We start from the raw sequence: 20211 nt of genomic DNA, 5'->3' as shown, positions 1-20211 counted from the left end.
AAATTGTCTGGGTGTGCTGGCACAGGCCTGTGGTCCCAGCTATTCGGGAGGCTAAGGTGGGAGAATCACTTGAATCCAGGATGTCAAGGCTTCAGTGAGTCACAGTTGTGCCATTGCACTCCAGCCTGGGTGATAGAGTGAGACCCTGTCTCAAAAGTAGAGAGAAAATGAGAGAAAAATAAAATTCACTGAGCTCTACACGTAAAGTGTGTGTGTTTTTCTGCTTGTGAATTATACTTAAATTAAAAAAAAAAAAATTAGGAGCTTCCACCTATCTCCTTAGTCTGTTGAGACCATGTTAAATATTCTTTTGTCCATTATATCAGCTGACTTCTCAGCTTTCAAAAAATATATACATTTTCTTTTTAACTACAGTACCTGCAATAGAGGGAGTGGTTGGAAACACTTATAAAATGGATAGGATTTAGCAATTTATTTGATGTTGAGGAAAGAGAAAATGATAAATCGGCCGGCCTTGGTGGCTTACGCCTGTAATTCCAGCATTTTGGGAGGCTAAGGCAGGCGGATCACAAGGTCAAGAGATCGAGACCATCCTGGTCAACATGGTGAAACCCCGTCTCTACTAAAAATGCAAAAATTAGCTGGGTGTGGTGACGGACATCTGTAATCCCAGCTACTCAGGGGGCTGAGGCAGGAGAATCACTTGAACCCAGGAGGCGGAGGTTGCAGTGAGTCAAGATCACACCACTATACTCCAGCCTGGTGACAGAGCGAGACTCCGTCTCAAAACAAAACAAAAACGTGTTTGGGAGTGAATAGGATGCGTTCTGTATGGAACACAGAGTTTGAAATGCTGGCATATTATCTGTGTGGCAATGTCATTCGACCTGATGAGACTGTGGGGCTAGAAACATGATAGGTTAGGGCTGGAAACAGAATTGGGATCACTCAAATTTAATAGTGGAAACTCTGAGATGACATGAAATTGCTGTGGTAGAATGAGAGGAAAGAGGTCCAAGCACAGAACCTAGGGAAATAAATGCTTAGGGAGTAGTAGGAGAAAGGAAAAAGGGAAACAGATGTCAGATAGTCATCACATCCTGGTCAAACAACTTTGTTGTGCCAGGCTTCTGGTGAATAAGACATTCGAAGTCTCTGCCTCAAGAAGTTTGCATTTGTGGCTGGGGAGAGAGACAATAAGACACATGAACAAATAAGCCTTTCAGGTAGTGATATGTGTGATGCTGGGGAGTGACCGTGGAAGTATTTCAGCTGGGCTGGTAGGGAAGATCACCCTGGATCAAAGAGATGGCCCTGGAGCTGATGGCTGAATGATGTGAAGGAAGCTTTCATGTAATAATATGTGAGAAATGCTGTTTTTTTTTTTTTGTTTTTTTTTGTTTTTTTTGAGATGGAATTTCTTTCTTGTTGCCCAGGCTGGAGACCAATGGCATGATCTTGGCTCACTACAACCTCTGCCTCCCGGATTCAAGGATTCTCCTACCTCAGCCTCCCAAGTAGCTGGGATTACAGGTGTGTGCCACCACGCCCGGCTGCTCTTGAGCTTTTTTTTTTTTTCTTTTTTTGAGGCAGAGTCTCGCTCTGTCACCCAGGCTGGAGTGCAGTGGCGCAATCTCAGCTCACTGCAACCTCCTCCCACTAGCAGTTCTCCTACCTCAGCCTCCTGAGTAGCTGGGATTACAGGTGCCCGCCACCATGCCCGGCTAATTTTTTTCGTTTTTCGAGTAGAAACAGGGTTTCGCCATGTTGGCCAGGCCGGTCTTGAACTCCTGACCTCATGTAATCTGCCTGCCTTGGCCTCCCGAAGTGCTGGGATTACAGGTATAAGCCACTGTGCCCAAACAAGAAACGCTTTCTAAGTCAAAGGAATAAATCCAAAGACCCTAAGATTGGGTGAGAGAGAGGAAAAGAAATGACAGAAGATGGTCCAGTACAAGGCAGAGATTTTCAAAAAGGTGGAGATGGCTACTGTGTTAAATATTACTTAGAGGTATTCACAGTAACCAAAAGGTGGAGGTGATCCGAGTGTCCATGGAAGGGTGAATGGATAAACAAAGTGTAGTATATATATACACAATGGAATATTATTTAGCCTTACAAAGGGAAGGAAACTCTGACACATGCTACAACACAGATGAATATTGAAGACATATGCTAAGTGAAACAAACCAGTCACAAAAAGACAAATACCATATGACTCTACTTCTATAAGGCACCTGGAGGAGTCAGATTCATAGAGACAGAAAGTGGAATGGTGCTTCTTAGGGACTGGGGGGAGCAGGGACTGGGGAGTTACTGTGTAAGGGGTACAGAGTTTCAGATGGGAAAGATGGAAAAATTGTGGAGATGGATGGTGGTGATGGTTCCACAGTATCTCTGTTTATGCTGCTGTAACACAGATGAGGTACTTGATAAAGAACAGAAATGTATTTGCTGGTAGTTCTGGAGGCCACGAATAACAAGATCAGGGCACCAGCAGATTTGTAGTCAGGGGAGGCCCCAATCCCCGCTTGTAAGAGGGAGGAATACTGCGTCCCCACGTGGCAAAAAGTGGAAGGGCAAAAAGTGACAGCGTCCCTGACAAGCCCTTTTATAACAGCATGAATTCACGTGGGCAGCACTCTCATGACCTAAACACCTTCCAAAAGGCCCCACCTCCCAACACTATTGCACTGGGGATTAAGTTTTCAACACAAATTTTGGGAGACACATTCAGACCATAGCAAAGAGAGGCACAAAACACCACGTATTGTATGACTCCATTTATATGGGAGAAGTCAAAATAGGCAAATCTGTAGAGACAGAAGGTGGGTTCGTGGTTGTCTGGGCCTCAGAAGGAGGATGAAAGGGAGGCAAAATGGAGAGTGTTGTTAGGTAAGCAGTTTCTTTTGGGATGATGAACATGTTCTAAGATTGGACTGTGGTAGTGGTTGCACAATTCTGTAAATATAATAAAAGCCACTGAATTGTGTACTTTAAACAGGTGAACTTTATGGCATATAGGTTATATCTCAATAAAACTATTTTTTAAATGGCTGAAAGACTTGCTGACACTACCAGAGAATAGATAGCAAAGGAGCTCGTAGGAACATGTTCAACATCGGTGCAGTTAAAACCACGATGAGAATGGCTAAAATTAAAAAGTTCACACAAAGTACTGGTATTGATGAGACATGGGACAACTGAAACTCTCACACACTGCTGGAAGGAAGGTAAAATGCTACCCACATTGGAAAACAGTTTCTTTTTTTTTTTTGAGATGGAGTCTCGCTCTGTTGCCAGGCTGTAGTGCAGTGGTGCAATCCCAACTCACTGCAACCTCTGCCTCCCAGTTCAAGTGATTCTCCTGCCTCAGCCTCCTGAGTAGCTAGGATTACAGGCACCCGCCACCACGCCCAGCTAATTTTTGTATTTTTAGTAGAGACAGGGTTTCACCATGTTGGCCAGGATGGTCTCGATCTCTTGACCTTGTGATTCTCCTGCCTTGGCCTCCCAAAGTGCTGGGATTACAGGCGTGAGCCACTGCGCCAGGCCAGAAAACAGTTTCTTAAAAAGTTAAAACACATAACTACCATGTGATCCAACTGTTCTACTCTGTTATGAGTTGAATTATATCTGCTCCCCCTAGCCCCCAAATTCATATATTGAAATACTAACCCCCAGAACCTTAGAATGTGGTCTTATTTGGGGATAGGACTTTGATAGAAGTAATTAAGTTAAATGAGGTTATTAGGGGTAGGCCCTAATCCAGTATGACTGGTGTTCGCATTTAAAGGGGGGAAATTTGGACATAGAAACAAACAAATAGGGAAAATACCATGTGAAACTGAAGACAGCCATCTGTAAGCCAAGGAGAGAGGACTGGAACAGATCCTTCCCTCACAGCTCTCAGAGGGAACCAGCCCTGCCAATGCCTTGATTTTGGACTTCTAGCCTCCAGAACAGTGAGACAAAAAATTTATGTTTGTTAAGCCACCAGATTTGAAATACTTCATTACAGCAGCCCTAGCAAACTAATACACCCTCCTAGGTATTTCCTCAATAAAAAAGAATGCATATGTGAGTGTTCATAGCAGCTTTATTTGCAGTAGCAAAAATAGAAACAACTCGAACACCTATCAAATTGTGATATATTCTCAACAATGGAATACTACTCAGCTGTGAAAGGAAAATGAACTATTGACACTTGAAACCACACGGATGAATTTCAGAATAATTATGCTAAGTAAAAGAAGCCAGACAGAAAAAGAGTACATACTGTTTGATTCCACTTATGGAAGCTCCAGAAAATGCAACTGCATCTATAGTGATAGAAAGTTCATCAGTGGTTGCCTAGGCAGGGGGCCCAGGAGAGAAAGCTTAAAGAGGGATGACTGGGTGCGGTGGCTCACACCTGTAATCCCAGCACTTTGGGAGGCTGAGGCGGGCGAATCACGAGGTCAGGAGTTTGAGACCAGCCTGGCCAATATGGTGAAACCTTGTCTCTACTAAAAATACAAAAAAAAAAAAAAAAAGTTAGGTGTGGTGGCATGCACCTGTAATCCAAGCTACTCAGGAGGCTGAGGCAGGAGAATCTCTTGAACCCAGGAGGCAGAGGTTGCAGTGAGCCGAGATTGCACCACTGTACTCCAGCCTAAGCTACAGAGTGAGACACCGTCTCCCCACCCCCCCAAAAAAAAAAAAAAAAAAATTAAAGAGGGACATGATGAAACTTTCAGGGTGGTATGTTCATTGTCTTGATTGTGGTGATGGTTTCATGTGTATGTATGTGTCAAAACTTACCAGACTGTACTTTTTTTTAAAGAGACAGGGTCTCACTTTGTCACCCAGGCTGAAGTACAGTGGTGCCCTCATAGCTTACTGCAGCCTTGAACTCTTAGGCTTAAGCCATCCTCCTGCCTTGGCCTCCCAAAGTGTTGGAATTACAGGCGTGAACTACTGCACCTGGTATAAAATAATATTTTTTTAAAATGAAAGCCAACAAAAAATTGAAAATAGTTTCGGTGGAGTGGAAAAAGTAGAGTCAAAAAAGGTTTTAGAATAAGTCTCGACATGGTAGATGAAACCAGGTGAATGTCTGCTCCTCCCTTCTAAAGTGCTACTAGAATTATTTTTACAAAATGATTTCAGCAAGCATAAATCCACCAGAAAACAAAGTGAATAGAAGAAGAGATGAAGAGGATAAGAGATGCCCAACAAAGTTTTGGATGCTAGGAAGCTTTTGGAGTAACACTAAAACAGCAGGATGGGTTGAAGAGGCAATGAGAAGCGAGGCCCCAGATATGCTTTCCTCATATCCACAGATCGATACCTTCTCCTACCTGGCAGAAGACTGGAAAGGCTGAACCTCAGGAAACCTGAGGGTGGGTGTGAGGTACCTCATTAAAAACAGAACTTACATAAAAGGCTACACGCTGACATGTGAGACTTTACCAGCTCTTCCCAAATTCAGTCCCAGAACACTGAAAGCCTGGCTTATATCTGTCAGGCTGAAGATAGAAGGGTGTCTTTTTGGGGTAATTAAATAACCCAAGGAGGGGGAAATAGATGAGGATATATAACTGTAGGCATCTGAAGGTCCCAAGGAAATGGGCAGGTCCCTTCCTGATCACCCTCCAGAAAGCTAATCCCTGGATAAGGAACCTCTCCCTTACCTCTCGCCTCGTACACACACACTCCCAAAATCAAGCTCTTTAGGGTCTTGCTCTTAAATATCAGTGGATAGACAAGGATGATCAGACATTTGATAAAAATCTATGAATGAAAGATGGTGACCAAAGACAAAAGAGGAATTTGGAGGAAACAGATAATGTAGGGAGCAGAAGAGAACTGAAATAGGCTGGGTGTGGTGGCTCACGCCTGTAATCCCAGCTACTCAGGAGGCTGAGGCATGAGAATGGCTTGAACCAGAGAGGTGGAGGTTGCAGTGAGCCAATATCACACCACTGCACTCCAACTTGAGCAACAGAGTGAGACTCTGTCTCAAAAATAAATAGGCCAGGCGTGGTGGCTCACGCCTGTAATCCTAGCACTTTGGGAGGCTGAGGTGGGCAGATCACTTGAGGTCAGGAGTTCGAGACCAGCCTGGCCAACATGGTGAAACCCTGTCTCTACCAAAAATGTGCGCCTGTAATCCCAGCTACTCGGGAAGCTGAAGCAGGGAGAATCTCTTGAAGCAGAGAGGCAGAGGTTGCAGTGGGCTGAGATCGTGCCACTGCACTCCAGCCTGTGCAATAGTGAGACTCCATCTCAAAAAAAAAAAAAGAAGAAGAAAAGAAAACTAACTCTCTAGAATATCCTCAGAGATGAGAGAAGGTATTGTTATAATGGAACAAGAACAGGAGACTGGGAAAAGGAATATTCAAAGAACAAGGAAGAGCTCTTAAAAATTCAATTAAAATAAGAGAAGTTGTACATATATTAGGAGTTTTAGAAAATAAAGTTGAGAGAACCTCCCAGAAATTAAAATAAAAAAATCAAAGACACAAAAATGGAGAAAGAAAGAAAGAAGAAAATCAATCTCAGAGATTCATTCAAAGACAAAAATGGAGGAGAAAGAGAAAGAAAGAAAGAAAAAGAAAGGAAGGAAAGAAAGAAAGAGAAAAGAATCTCTGAGATTCAATACTGAATAACAGGAATTCCAGAAGGAGAGAACAGAAGTTGGAAGGGAGGAAATGTCAAATAAATAAGTAGAGAAAATGTCCCAAACCTGAAAAACAAGAGATTCTAGATTGTAAGTACTTACCTAGCACCAGTTCAATAAATAAAAAAAAAACCTTGCTTAGTGATTTGCATTTTTAAAAACTAAGGATAAACAGAAGATCCTAAAAGAGTTTTTTGTTTTTGTTTTTTTTCTTTCTTACCGCTATAAAAATAAGGATCGAAGTTTCCAGAGAAGACACATCCAATACATTAGGACTTAGAATGATTCTGAGCCTCTGCGTAGCAGCTGTGGGAGCTAGAAGACAACGGAGCATCACCCTCAAAATTTTGGATGGAAAAGTTTACTGACTTCAAGGTTTTTGTTTGTTTGTTTTTGTTTTTGTGATGGAGTCTTGCTCTGTTGTCAGGCTGGAGTGCAGTGGCGCCATCTCGGCTCACTGCAAGCTCCACCTCCCGGGTTCACGCCATTCTCCTGCCTTAGTCTAGCTCAGCGTAGCTCGGACTACAGGTGCCAGCCACCACACCTGGGTAATTTTTTTGTATTTTTGGTAGAGATGGGGTTTCACCATGTTGGCCAGGATGGTCTCCATCTCCTGACCTCGTGATCCGCCCACCTCGGCCTCCCAAAGTGCTAGGATTACAGGCGTGAGCCATCGCACCTGGCCACACCTGGTTAATTTTTGTATTTAGTAGAGATGGGGTTTCACCATGTTGGCCAGGGTGACCTTGATCTCCTGATCTTGTGATCCACCTGCCTCTGCCTCCCAAACTGCTGGGATTACAGGTGTGAGCCACCATGCCTGGCCTCAACTTTTTTTTTTTTTTTTGAGACGGCGTCTTGCTGTGTCGCCCAAGGAAATTTAATTATGTCCACCACGTCCAGCTAATTTTTGTATTTTTAGTAGAGACGGAGTTTCACCATGTTGGCCATGATGGTCTTGATCTCCTGACCTCATGATCCGCCTGCCTCGGCCTCCCAAAGTGCTGGGATTACAGGTGTTAGCCACCATGCCTGGCCAACAAAACTGCTTTTTGAAGTAGCTATACCAGTTTTCCCTCCCACTAGGAGTGGAGAAGAGTTGCCATTGCTGCATACCCTTGTCAGCACTTGCTGAGGCCGGATCGCAGCTCACTGCAAGCTCCGCCTCCCGAGTTTATGCCATTCTCCTGCCTCAGCCTCCCGAGTAGCTGGGACTACAGGCTCCCACCACCTCGCCCGGGTATTTTTTTGTATTTTTTAGTAGAGACTGGGTTTCACCGTGTTAGCCAGGATGGTCTCGATCTCCTGACCTCGTGATCCGCCTGTCTTGGCCTCCCAAAGTGCTGGGATTACAGGCTTGAGCCACCGTGCCCGGCCTTGGCCTCAACTTTTATATTTAATTGAGATTTGGGTAAAAAAAAAAAAAAGTTTTTATGACTGGGTGTAGTGGCTCACACCTATAATCCCAGAACTTTGGGAGGCTGAGGCAGATGGATCGCCTGAGGTCAGGAGTTGGAGACCAGCCTGGCCAACGTGGTGGAACCCTGTCTGTACTAAAAATACGAAAAAGTAGCCAGGTGTAGTGGCACACACCTGTAGTCCCAACTACTCGGGAGGCTGAGACAGGAGAACCGCTTGAACCCAGGAAGGGGAGGCCGCAATGAGCCGAGATCACACCACTTCTCTCCAGCCTGGGCAACAGAACGAGAATCCATCTCAAAAAAAAAAAAAAAAAAAAAAACAACATAAAAATAAATACGTTTTTGTATGTCAGTTATATCTGGATAAAACAAGAACATTTCAGTCATTCAAAGTCTCAGAAAAAATTCACCTTCTATATACCTTTTATCAGGAAATCACTGGAATATATACTCCACCTCAATCAGTGAGTAAACCGTAAGGGACAGAGGATCTGGGAAACAGATGCTCCAGCCTAGGAGAAAGAGGAGGGCATTCGAGAGATAAAGAGGAGACATCCCTGGCGAGATGTCAGCGATTCAGTGGCCTAGAGAGCAATCAATCCAGTTCGGAGCTGGAGAAACCCCTGAGGATGTTTCCAAGGCGGATTGAAACTGACAGATTACCTGAAGTGTTTGAACTGATTAAGAGGAGATTTACAGTTATGTTGGAGAGTTTGAGGATGAATTAATGAAAAATACATAACAAATACTAAGCTAGAAAAACAAAGGAAAAAGAATAAGAAGAGGAAGTGGTAATTATTAGTTCCAGGGAAACCAAAATAATACAAGAAAGGAAATTTAATTATAGCATTCCATATGATTCAGCTGTATATATTTACTACATAATAGCACTGTTAGCTGAATATTGAGTTGAACAAAAACGGTAACTTACATTGTGAGGAAGGGAGGATGGAGGCTTATGTTGTGAGGGTGGGGCAGGGGTGGAAAGTGCTGTTTTTGTTTGTCAGCCTGTAGTATTAATGTTATTTGACTTTTTAAATGTATATGTATTTAATATAAATTTTAATAATTTTTAAATTAGTAATTTAAATTATAATTTATCAAAGGGAATAATTCCATATATGAAATTATATTAGTGATTTAATATTGATATTAAGAAATTATTGGCTTTCTTTATTTTTTTTTTTTTAAGACTTAGAGTCTTGCTGTGTTGCCTAGACTGGAGGGAAGTGGTTATTCACAGGTGTGATCATAGAGCACTACAGTCTCGAACTCCTAGGCTCTATTGATTCTCCTGCCTCTAACCCCCAAAGTAACTGAGACTTACAGGGTCATGCCATAACCCTCAGCCTTTTCTTTTTATCTTTAAATATAAAAGCGTGGGCCGGGCGCATTGGCTCACGCCTGTAATCCCAGCACTTTGGGAGGCCAAGGTGGGTGGATCACGAGGTCAGGAGATGGAGACCATCCTGGCCAACATGGTGAAACTCAGTCTCTACTAAAAAAAATACAAAAATTAGCTGGGCATGGTGATGGGTGCCTGAAATCCCAGCTACCTGGGAGGCTGAGGCAGGAGAATCATTTGAACCTGGGAGGCGGAGGTTGCAGTGAGCCGAGATCGTGCCATTGCACTCCAGCCTGGGTGACAGGGCGAGACTCCATCTCAAAAATAAATAAATAAATAATAAAATAAAAGCATGTATATACATATGTATGCCTATATACACATATATATGGTTAAAAATATATATTTTCTGCTTCAGTTTGCTCTAAAATATGTATATATTTGGACTTGATATTTATAGAATCATATTATATATGTATTCTTTTGTGATTTGCTTCCTTCACTTGATTACCTTTTTGTAACTCACCCAGATTGAAGTGTGTAGCTGTAGTTCGTTCGTTTTCATGCAATGTAGTATTCTGTTTTCTGAAAACACCATAGCCTATCTGTCTGTTACACTGTTGACAGATGTTTATTCTTGTATTTTTTTTTCTGTTAAAAGTAATTCTACTATAAATATTTTTGTATATATGCAAAATTTTCTCTAGGGTATATACCTATAAGTGCAGTTACTAATGTGTACAGTAAATGCATCTTCAAATGTAATAGATAATGGCAACCTTTTTTTTCTTTTTGGAGACAGAGTCTTGCTCTGTCACCCAGGGCCCAGGCTGGAGTGCAGTGGTGTGATCTCAGCTCACTGCCACCTCTGCCTTCCAGTTTCAAGCAGTTATCTTGCCTCAGCCTCCTGAATAGCTGGGACTACAGGTGCATGCCACCACGTCCAGCTAATTTTTGTATTTTTAGTAGAGACGGAGTTTCACCATGTTGGCCATGACGGTCTCGATCTCCTGACCTCATGATCCGCCTGCCTCGGCCTCCCAAAGTGCTGGGATTACAGGTGTGAGCCACCATGCCTGGCCAACAAAACTGCTTTTTGAAGTAGCTATACCAGTTTTCCCTCCCACTAGGAGTGGAGAAGAGTTACCATTGCTGCATACCCTTGTCAGCACTTGGCATTGCCTGACTTTAATTTTAGCCAACCTGGTGGTTGTGAAATAGTTTTAATTTGCATTTTCTTGACTGACATGAGATTGAATATCTTTTCATATGTTTAGGAACTGTTTATGTGTTCTCTTCAGTGAAATTCCTACTTGGTTATTTGCAGATTTTTCTAGTAGGTGTTCTTTGTCTCATTGATTCATCACTGTTCTTTTATATTCTGGGTGCTAATCCTTTGTCAGAGTTATATGTTTTGCTGATGAACATGTTTCCTTTTTTCTGCAAATCTAATCACTCAAGGAGAAGTTTGAAAACCATTGGCCCAGGCTTCTGTTCTGTGCACCGCAGTGAAATGGCCCTGTGGTTTTGCACAGGGCAGGTGCGGGTTCTTGGAGTGAGTTGCATTGTAGTTACTGACTGCTGCTGACCTGTGGTGCTTGCCTTTGCAGGTGGAACAGGAGGATTTTGTAATGGAAGGGCATGGCAAGACTCCACCTCCTGGTGAAGAAAGCAAACAGTGAGTCACAGTTTATTTAAAAAGAGTCCTATTACAGATCCTCGGAAACACTTTGGTTCAACATGCTGATAGTGTATTTGTCAGAGATGTATACGTTGGAGACACTGGGGACCTCACCAGTTGCTTTGGTGGCTGTTAATGCATTGCTTCTATTTATAGACCAACTAACTGGAAGGACAAGAAAGTTAGCTTTATAGTTTTTTCTGCACTCTCCTAATCAAAATTTATGTTATGTTGTAGCAAAGGCTTTAAGGCTCAGTATGTTCCAAATTGAACTAATTCTGTTTCGTTGACTTCCAAAGAAAGTATAAAACGGTACATCTTTTTCTCAGCATGTCTTTATGAAGTGAACTAAATTAATAGAACATTTCCCTGCAATCTAAGTGTGAATTTATTTGAATAGTACTTCCTGAAATTCTATTCCATTTGGTTATTTACACTGCTGATCTTTGTTTAAATAACAAATTGTTTCCCTAAAGGAACAGGAATTATAAATAATATAGCTTAGCCAACATTCTAAATAATTCAGAATCTCTCCCCTAACTCCTTAAGGGGTGATTGGTTTGTTGTTGGTTTTTTGTTTTTTGTTTTTTTTGAGACAGAGTCTCACTCTGTCACCCAGGCTGGAGTGCAGTGGTGCAGTCTCGGCTCACTGCAACCTCCGCCTCCCGGGTTCAAGCAATTCTCCTTCCTCAGCCTCCTGAAGAGCTGGGACTGCAGTTGCCTGCCACCACACCCAGCTAATTTTCCTATTTTTAGTAGAGATGGGGTTTCACCATGTTAGTCAGGCTGGTCTTGAACTCCTGACCTCAGGTGATCTGCCTGCCTCGGCCTCCCAAAGTGCTGGGATTACAGGCGTGAGCCATCGCGCCTGGCCGAGGTGATTGGTTTTAAACCTGAAGTTGGGAGGCTGTTGGGTAGCTTTTTGATAGCAGTGAGTGAATTTTTTTCCTCTCTCCGTCATAGAATGTGAAAAATTGTGTGGCAGAGCAGACTGGTTTTTCATATGCCCTTTTAAAGGAAAACCAGTTAAGACTGCTTAAAAGTACTGACATAACTACTATTTTTTATTCAGACATTAGTCTCCTAAATTGGATGGGCCAGTGATTCATGGAATTTACCAAAAATCTATAGAGAGAAACTCCTCTCACTCATATTTTTTTTTCCTAGAAAATAGTTTAATTTTGGTCTGTCTTAAGAAAATTATGTCTTTGAAACCCTTAGGAATAAATTATGCAGAATGGACTATGCTGCCACGAGGCCAGATTCATTAAAGGAAAATGGCTTGTCTTGTATTTGTTGTGAATGGAAACCAGGATATTTTCACAGCTGGTTTAATTTGCTAACCAGGCAATTTTAAAAATAGCTCACAATATAAATCCTAACTTTGCTGTATTCTGTCAAATGCACTTACATTTTGCATGGGCTGATGGAATCAATTCATCTTTAGCAAATTAGAATGCCAGACATCTAGTCCCAGTAGAATGAGAAGAGAAACACTTCAGGTGCTTTTCTCCGTGTCCACTGCACAGCCCTCCACCCCTACACTCTGGTCAAAGGTCTGTCATATAAAAATTATACTTCTCATTTGTCGAGGGTTTTCTGTGCACAAGGTACTTTGCTTAAATGTTTTTTACTCTGTCATTTCCACTCGTTACACCATTTCATCTCCATTTCACTCAGAGATCAGGTGTGGTAATGCAGCTTGAAATGCAATTTAGATTTGAGCCCAGATCTTACCGACTCTCTCACATCCTTTGCCATCTTTGGGAGCTATGCTCCTGGAAAATACTGTGGTTAGTAAAACTGTAGTTGTCAAGATCAAAAGTCTCATGAACAAGAGGGAGTAGTCCAGGCGTGGTGTGGCTCACTGTAATCCCAGCACTTTGGGAGGCCAAGGCGTGTGGATTACTTGAGGTTGGGAGTTCAATACCAGCCTGACCAACGTGGTGAAACCCCATCTCTACTAAAAAAATACAAAATTAGCCAGGCGTGGTGGCACATGCCTGTAATCCCAGCTATTTAGGAGGCTGAGGCAGGAGAATTGCTTGAACCCAGGAGACGGAGGTTGCAGTGAGCTGAGATCATGCCATTGCACTCCAGCGTCGACAACAAGAGCGAAACTCCGTCTCCAAAAAGTAAATAAATAAATAAATAAAAGAGGGAACTGGGGGAAACAATGAAAATGGCATTAAGCCTATTTTTAAAAACACAGATAGAAGTTCTGTACTATAAAGGATATCCATTTCCCAAACAAACCAGTCTTTATCTTTAAAAACCTGTCTAGTAACCCCTGTCCTGAAGTAGCTTATTTAGGTATTCAGGAAACATTGCTGGGCAGATTCTCTCACAAGTTTTATGTTATACAAACTGTACTTCCTTTAGAGAGTTTCAAACAGCCCCACCAAGTTGGAACGCCGTGTATCGTATCCTTACCATTCTCCCTTGTTTTGTTTTCAAAAGTCTCATACTGCCTAGCCTTTTCACAGATGAATTCTGTTCTATTTCTGTTTTTTTTTTTCTGGGCCTGGTCAGCTATTATATACTGAAGTGATAAAGCAGAAATCAGTTTTCTCCAGGGTGCTATGAGCAAAGGTGCTGTGTTCTTTTGTTTGAGGCAACAACAATAAAAATATTTACAAAACAATTTTTTTTTAAATCTCAGAACTGCAGTTGGCAAATGATTATTACTAGACTTTGTAAATGTGATTCAGTCTGGATAGGGAATCTGGGAACTGAGTAATTTTTATTATTATTATTTTTTTTGAGACGGAGTCTCGCTCTGTTGCCCAGGCTGGAGTGCGGTGGCATGCTCTCGGCTCACTGCAAGCTCCATCTCCCGGGTTCACGCTGTTCTCCTGCCTCAGCCTCCCGAGTAGCTGGGACTACAGGCGCCTGCCACCACGCCCGGCTAATTTTTTGTATTTTTAGTAGAGATGGGGTTTCACTGTGTTAGCCAGGATGGTCTCGATCTCCTGACCTTGTGATCCACCCGCCTTGACCTCCCGAAGTGCTGGGATTGCAGGCGTGAGCCACTGCGCCTAGCTGGAACTGAGTAATTTTTTAATAAAAGTAATATAAGCTTGTCAGAAAACATTCAAACAGTAATTTTGACTGTAGAAATAAAGGTGAGACCCTTCCCTTCCTTCCCTTCCTAATCTTCCTAAACATTTTCTGTACATTTTTAAAGAACAATTAAATTGATTTTTTCCCAACATCATTCTTCTGAGACTTACTTTTGTAATTTGACATATTTTCAGTCTATTTCTTTTTTTTTTTTTTTTTTTTTTTTGAGACAAGGTCCCTAGGCTAGGGTGCAGTGTGTGATCATAGCTCACTGTAACCTTGAATTCCTGGGCTCATGGGATCTTTTTGCCCCAGCTTCCCGAGTGGCTGGGACTACAGGTGCATACCACCGTACCCAAATAATTAAAAAATAAGTAGAAACAGGTCCTCACTATGTTGCCCAGGCTGGTCTCAAACTCTTGGGCTCAGGCTCAAGCAATCCTCCCACCTCAGCCTCCCAAAGTCCTGGGATTACAGGCATGTGCCATCACCCCTGGCCTCTTGCTGTTTTAATTTATGTTCTTCTGCATACTAATGAGTTGAAATATCTTTTGTTAGTTTATTGGCCATTTATTTTTATTTTGTGTATCACCTATTTATATATATTTCCCTTTTTTATTGGATTGTTTTTATAGCTTTGTAGGAGCCCTTTATACATTTTAGATATTATTAACCTTTGTTGAGATGTTTTAAATATTTTCTCTCAGTCCTTATTGTTTAACATTCGATATCTTTCATGCCAACAAACCTTTTAAATTTTTATATAGCAAAATCAGCCTTTCTGGCTTTTATGTTTTATGCTTGCCTTGAGAAGTCTTTCCTACCCTAACCTGATAAAATATATTTAGGTTTTCTACCTTATTTTTTACATTTAGGTGTTTAATTGAATCGCTACTCCATTTTGTATATGGTGTGAGGCAGAGATCTAACTTAATTTTTTTTCCAGATGGTTCTTATTCATTGGTATTAGCCCGTACAAAGAGCCCATTGCACTTACAGAGGTTGGCAGAGCACATGGCTAATGTAACTTACTCAAGGTCACAGAGCAGATTCTCATAAGGATTAGGACTAAATTATGTCATTAGCTGATCTGTGCCACTTTCCTTATCTCCCCATTTAACATTTTGACCATAGGTTCCCAAAACCTTAAAAAATTATATTCTGTGATGTTTATTTCAGTAGAACTAAGTTCTATTAAGAGGCAGATTAGGTAGCTGTATATGTAGAAAGCTCTTGAAAAATAATTGACTTCTGATATTGAGAAATATCTGTGCTAAACTGTTAATATTCTAGATTGGTTGTGCTGAATTCTGGTATTTGTATGTGAATAAGATTTATAATGTATATAGGTGTAAACACTTTATGTGTATTGTTTCAATGGGGTTTTTTTACTATTAGTCTATCTAATGTAATCATTTTTCTGAGAATATTCTCTTTGAGAGTTATTTTAGCAAATCAGACAAGCAAAGTTTATTGCCTTGTAATTACTACATTAAAATTACACAGCTTTAATTGCATGACGTGTTTACTGCAGGAGTAAATATTAAAACTATGGCAGCTTTTTAAAAAGCAGCTGAGCAGGTACTTGCTCATAGATTGTGTTTGACCATGCTTATTGAGCAGTCATCAGAGAGGAAATGCAGACAGGTTTTTGATTTGGTTTTATTTATATTTATGATGGTCTAAAGGTTTGTGGGAAGATCATTTGTTGTAATTTTGAAGCCAAATACCAATTTTTATTTTTATTTTTGTTTTTATCATTTTTGAGATGGAGTTTCGCTCTTGTTGCCCAAACTGGAGTGCAGTGGCGTGATCTTGGCTCACTGCAACTCTGCCTCCCAGGTTCAAGCGATTCTCCTGCCCCAGCCTCCTAAGTAGCTGGGATTACAGGCGCATGCCACTACGCCCAGCTAATTTTTTGTATTTTTAGTAGAAATGGGTTTTCACCATGTTAGCCAGGCTGGTCTTGAACTCCTGACCTCAGGTGATGTGCCTGCCTCGGCCTCCCAAAGTGCTGGGATTACAGGCGTGAGCCACTGCGCCTGGCCATCAATTTTGATGTAGTTGTAAATTTGGCTTCTTTCATTCTTTTAATTTTTTCCCAATATAACTTACAATCTTTAAATCTAAGCTTTCAATCTTTATGTTGAAATTGACTCGGGGCTGGGTGCGGTGGCTCACACCTGTAATCCCAGCACTTTGGGAGGCCGAGGCGGGTGGATCACAAGGTCAGGAGATAGAGACCATCCTGGCTAACACGGTGAAACACTGTCTCTGCTAAAAATGAAAAAAAGTAGCCGGGCATGGTGGCGGGCACCTGTAGTGCCAGCTACTAGGGAGGCTGAGGCAGGAGAATGCCATGAACCCAGGAGGCAGAGCTTGCAGTGAGCCAAGATCGTGCCACTGCCAGCCTGGGCAACAGAGTGAGACTTCCATCTCAAAGAAAAAAAAAGAAATTGACTCAAGTTCTCAAAAGATACTTATCGTTAATATACTAAAATTACTGAATTTTTCTAGCAAATTTTTGTTTATTCAATGTTCTTCATTCTTTTGGTTCATTTTATGAAAGGCAATTTTTAAAAATAAATTTCTCACGGTAGAATATTGAAGAGATATTTGCACAGAATAGTCAAGAGGTGGGAGCAACCCAGATATCTGTCAACAGATGAATGGATAAACAAAATTTGGCATATACATACAAGGGAATATTATGCAGCCTCAAAAAAGAAAATTCTGCCGTGTGTTGCAGTATAGATAAATCTTGAGGACGTCATAAGCAAAATAAGCCAATTACAAAAGGACAAAATACTGTATGATTTTACTCATATAAAGTATCTAAAGTAGTCGAAATCATGGAAACAAAGTAGAAAGGTGATTGCTAAAGACTGAGGTAGGGGGAAGGTAATGTTTAATGGGAATAGAGCTTCAATTTTGCAAGATGAAGTTTCTGGAGATCTGCTGCACAGCAGTGTGATTATACTTTACAGTGCTGGACTGTATGCTTAAAAACGGTTAAGATGATACATTTTTATGGGTTTTTTAAATGACAGTTTAAAAAAATTAACAGTGAAATTGAAATATACTTTTAAACTACAGCCTGGATTTCAAAGACTTAGTTCCCCCTCACCACAAAAAATAATTGCAAAATGATTAACTTTTATATTGATTTTATGTTGAAATGACAATCTTTTGTATATGTTGTGCTAAATAAAACTTTATTAGAAGTTTTAAAAAATCTTATTTCGGCTAAGCGCGGTGGCTCATGCCTGTAATCCCAGCACTTTGGGAGGCCGAGGCAGGCAGATCACAAGGTCAAGAGATTGAGATCATCCTGGCCAACATGGTGAAATCCCATCTCTACTAAAAATACAAAAATTAGCTGGGCGTTGTGGTGCGGGCCTGTAGTCCCAGCTACTTGAGAGGCTGAGGCAGGAGAAGCTGAGGCAGGAGAATCGCTTGAACCCGGGAGGAGGAGGTTGCATGAACTGAGATTGTGCCACTGCACTCCAGCCTAGTGACAGTGCGAGACTCTGTCTCAGAAAAAAAAAAAAAAATTATTTCAGGATTCATTTTATAGACAGTATCTGCTTTTTAGGAATTATTGATAGAATATTTAGAATTGACAGAAATTGTATCAATACCTATATTTTTATATTGCTGCTTCCTTAGGGTGCCATCTTTTTTTATTTTGCTCTCTAAGGGAGAACTATTTCAGAGGTTACATAGGAGACCTATAAGGAAATGGAATTATTGAAGACAGTTTTGTTTGTTTTTTGTTCTGTTTTGTTTTTGAGATGGAGTCTCACTCTGTTGCCTAGGCTGGAGTGCAGTGGTGTGATCTCGGCTCACTGCTCAGGTTCAAGCGATTCTCCTGCCTCAGCCTCCCAAGTAGCTGGGACTACAGGCGCCTGCCACCACGCCTGGCTAATTTTTGTATTTTTAGTAGAGAGAGGGTTTCACCGTGCTGGCCAAGCTGGTCTCGAACTCCTGACCTCAAGTGATCCGCCCGCCTCGGCCTCCCAAAGTGTTGGGATTACAGGTGTGAGCGACAGCGCCCGGCCCTGAAGACAGTTTTATATCCATGATTCAGAGAGAAAGAAGAATGTAATTTATGGAGTTAGCACCACTCTCCATACTCCAGTGTGGTGTGGTTCGATGTGGCTTTGTGCTCCAGGTGCTGTTTTTTAAGTTTCTTTTTTTTTTTTTTGATACGGAGTCTCGCTCAGTCGCCCAGGCTGGAGTGCAGTGGCCGGATCTCAGCTCACTGCAAGCTCCGCCCCCTGGGTTCACGCCCTTCTCCTGCCTCAGCCACCCGAGTAGCTGGGACTACAGGCGCCCCACACCTCGCCCGGCTAATTTTTTGCATTTTTAGTAGAGACGGGGTTTCACCGTGTTAGCCAGGATGGTCTTGATCTCCTGACCTCGTGATCCACCCGCCTCGGCCTCCCAAAGTGCTGGGATTACAGGCGTGAGCCACCGCGCCCGGCCTTTTAAGTTTCTTAACTCTGTCATCTTGATTAAATTATTTTCTTCCTAATTACATTCTTCCCAATTTAAGTGTCTAGTTATAAAAGGCCCTTTTGGCCGGGTGCGGTGGCTCAAGCCTGTAATCCTAGCACTTTGGGAGGCCGAGATGGGCGGATCACAAGGTCAGGAGATCGAGACCATCCTGGCTAACCCGGTGAAACCCCGTCTCTACTAAAAAATAAAAATAAAAAAATAGCCGGGCCAGGTGGCAGGCGCCTGTAGTCCCAGCTACTCGGGAGGCTGAGGCAGGAGAATGGCGTGAACCCAGGAGGCGGAGCTTGCAGTGAGCCGAGATCCAGCCACTACACTCCAGCCTGGGCAACAGAGTGAGACTCCGTCTCAAAAAATAAATAAATAAAATAAAAAAAGAAAAGTTTGCCTCTTATTTTCCTTTCCAGCACACTCTCATCATTATGATCTCCTCATCCCCTTGTGATGTATTGTCCCTTTGGAACAGGAAACAGCATTGTCAGACTTGGCTGCTGTCGTTTCCTGTGTCTTTGTTGCCAGGTGTCTTGTTAAAAATAAAACCAAATATAAAGCAGGTGCTCAGTAAATGTGTGAATAACTGAATTAATAAATGAACCTATGAGGGTAAATTGCCATAAATAGGTCATATAAATTTTAAACCATATGAGCAAAACCAAATCAAACAGATATCCCCTTCATCTATCCATCCATGAGACTACTTTCCACTTAGTTAAGTTTATTCTCAAGAAAGAAAAATCTCTAAGGAAAGATATTCTTCAGCATCAAGTTATGAGTTAATTGTACTAACTGCTATTTCCTTAATGCAGTCATATTTTGAAAGGTAAGGCTTTGCTGACAATTCTTTAATTTGAAACCTTGTACTCTGTTTTCATCAGAAGAAAATGATATTTTAAACTAGGAGCTTTTAGAATTAAAAAATATATATCTTTCAAAACATAGTATCTTCCACATAAACAGTGAATTCTATCTCTCCCCTAACAAAAAAACTTATGGTTTGATATTAATCATGAGAACAAAACACTTTAGTAGCTGTGGAAAACAATAAAAGATAATTTTACCAGGTGAAAAGAGATTAATGTAAAGAAGTGTAGGAAGGAGATCCACACAAAATATAGAAAACAAGCTTGAAAATGGCTCTCCTTTAAAGACCTATTCCTAAATAATTCATGATGAACTAATTAATAGTGAATTTTGTGTCTCTTATAATTACTAACATTGGTTAAACTGAGCCCTAATAAATATCACATTAGGTATTGAAAAGTTCATTTTAGTCAGTATCACTAATCCTGCCCTCAAACATCCCTGGATAAATTATTTCTTTAAGGCTGAAAGATTCTTGCTCTTTTTTCTCTTTTTAAAAGAGGGAATTGATGGATTCTTAGGGACAATAATTTTTACATGTTTATATAAATAACATTGAAAATTATTCTCAATATTTGAGGTTACACAGTTTAGTCAAAATGAATCAAATTATACTGATAATAAACTTTTAATGGCACTTTGAATTTGAAAGAAAATTTGTACTTTATCATAACATCATTGTTAAAAAAAAAAAAAA

The 20211-nt window shown here is 41.2% G+C and overlaps 1 protein-coding gene across 3 annotated transcripts in view; it reads left to right on the top strand.

Annotated features, from left to right (window-relative positions):
* TNRC6B (trinucleotide repeat containing 6B) overlaps window positions 1-20211 on the top strand; it is a 302194-nt gene that overhangs the window by 103731 nt on the left and 178252 nt on the right. For all 3 annotated transcript variants that reach the window (XM_025398888.1, XM_025398885.1, XM_025398889.1), the window contains exon 4: window positions 11002-11069. In XM_025398888.1, coding sequence (XP_025254673.1) covers window positions 11002-11069 — 68 coding nt within the window. The remainder of the gene's footprint in view (window positions 1-11001; window positions 11070-20211) is intronic.

Source organism: Theropithecus gelada, chromosome 10 (assembly GCF_003255815.1).
Source record: "Theropithecus gelada isolate Dixy chromosome 10, Tgel_1.0, whole genome shotgun sequence".
Classification (NCBI taxonomy): Eukaryota; Metazoa; Chordata; class Mammalia; order Primates; family Cercopithecidae; genus Theropithecus; species Theropithecus gelada.
Note: the sequence above shows the minus strand (reverse complement) of the source record. Positions and strands in the feature narration are given on the sequence as shown.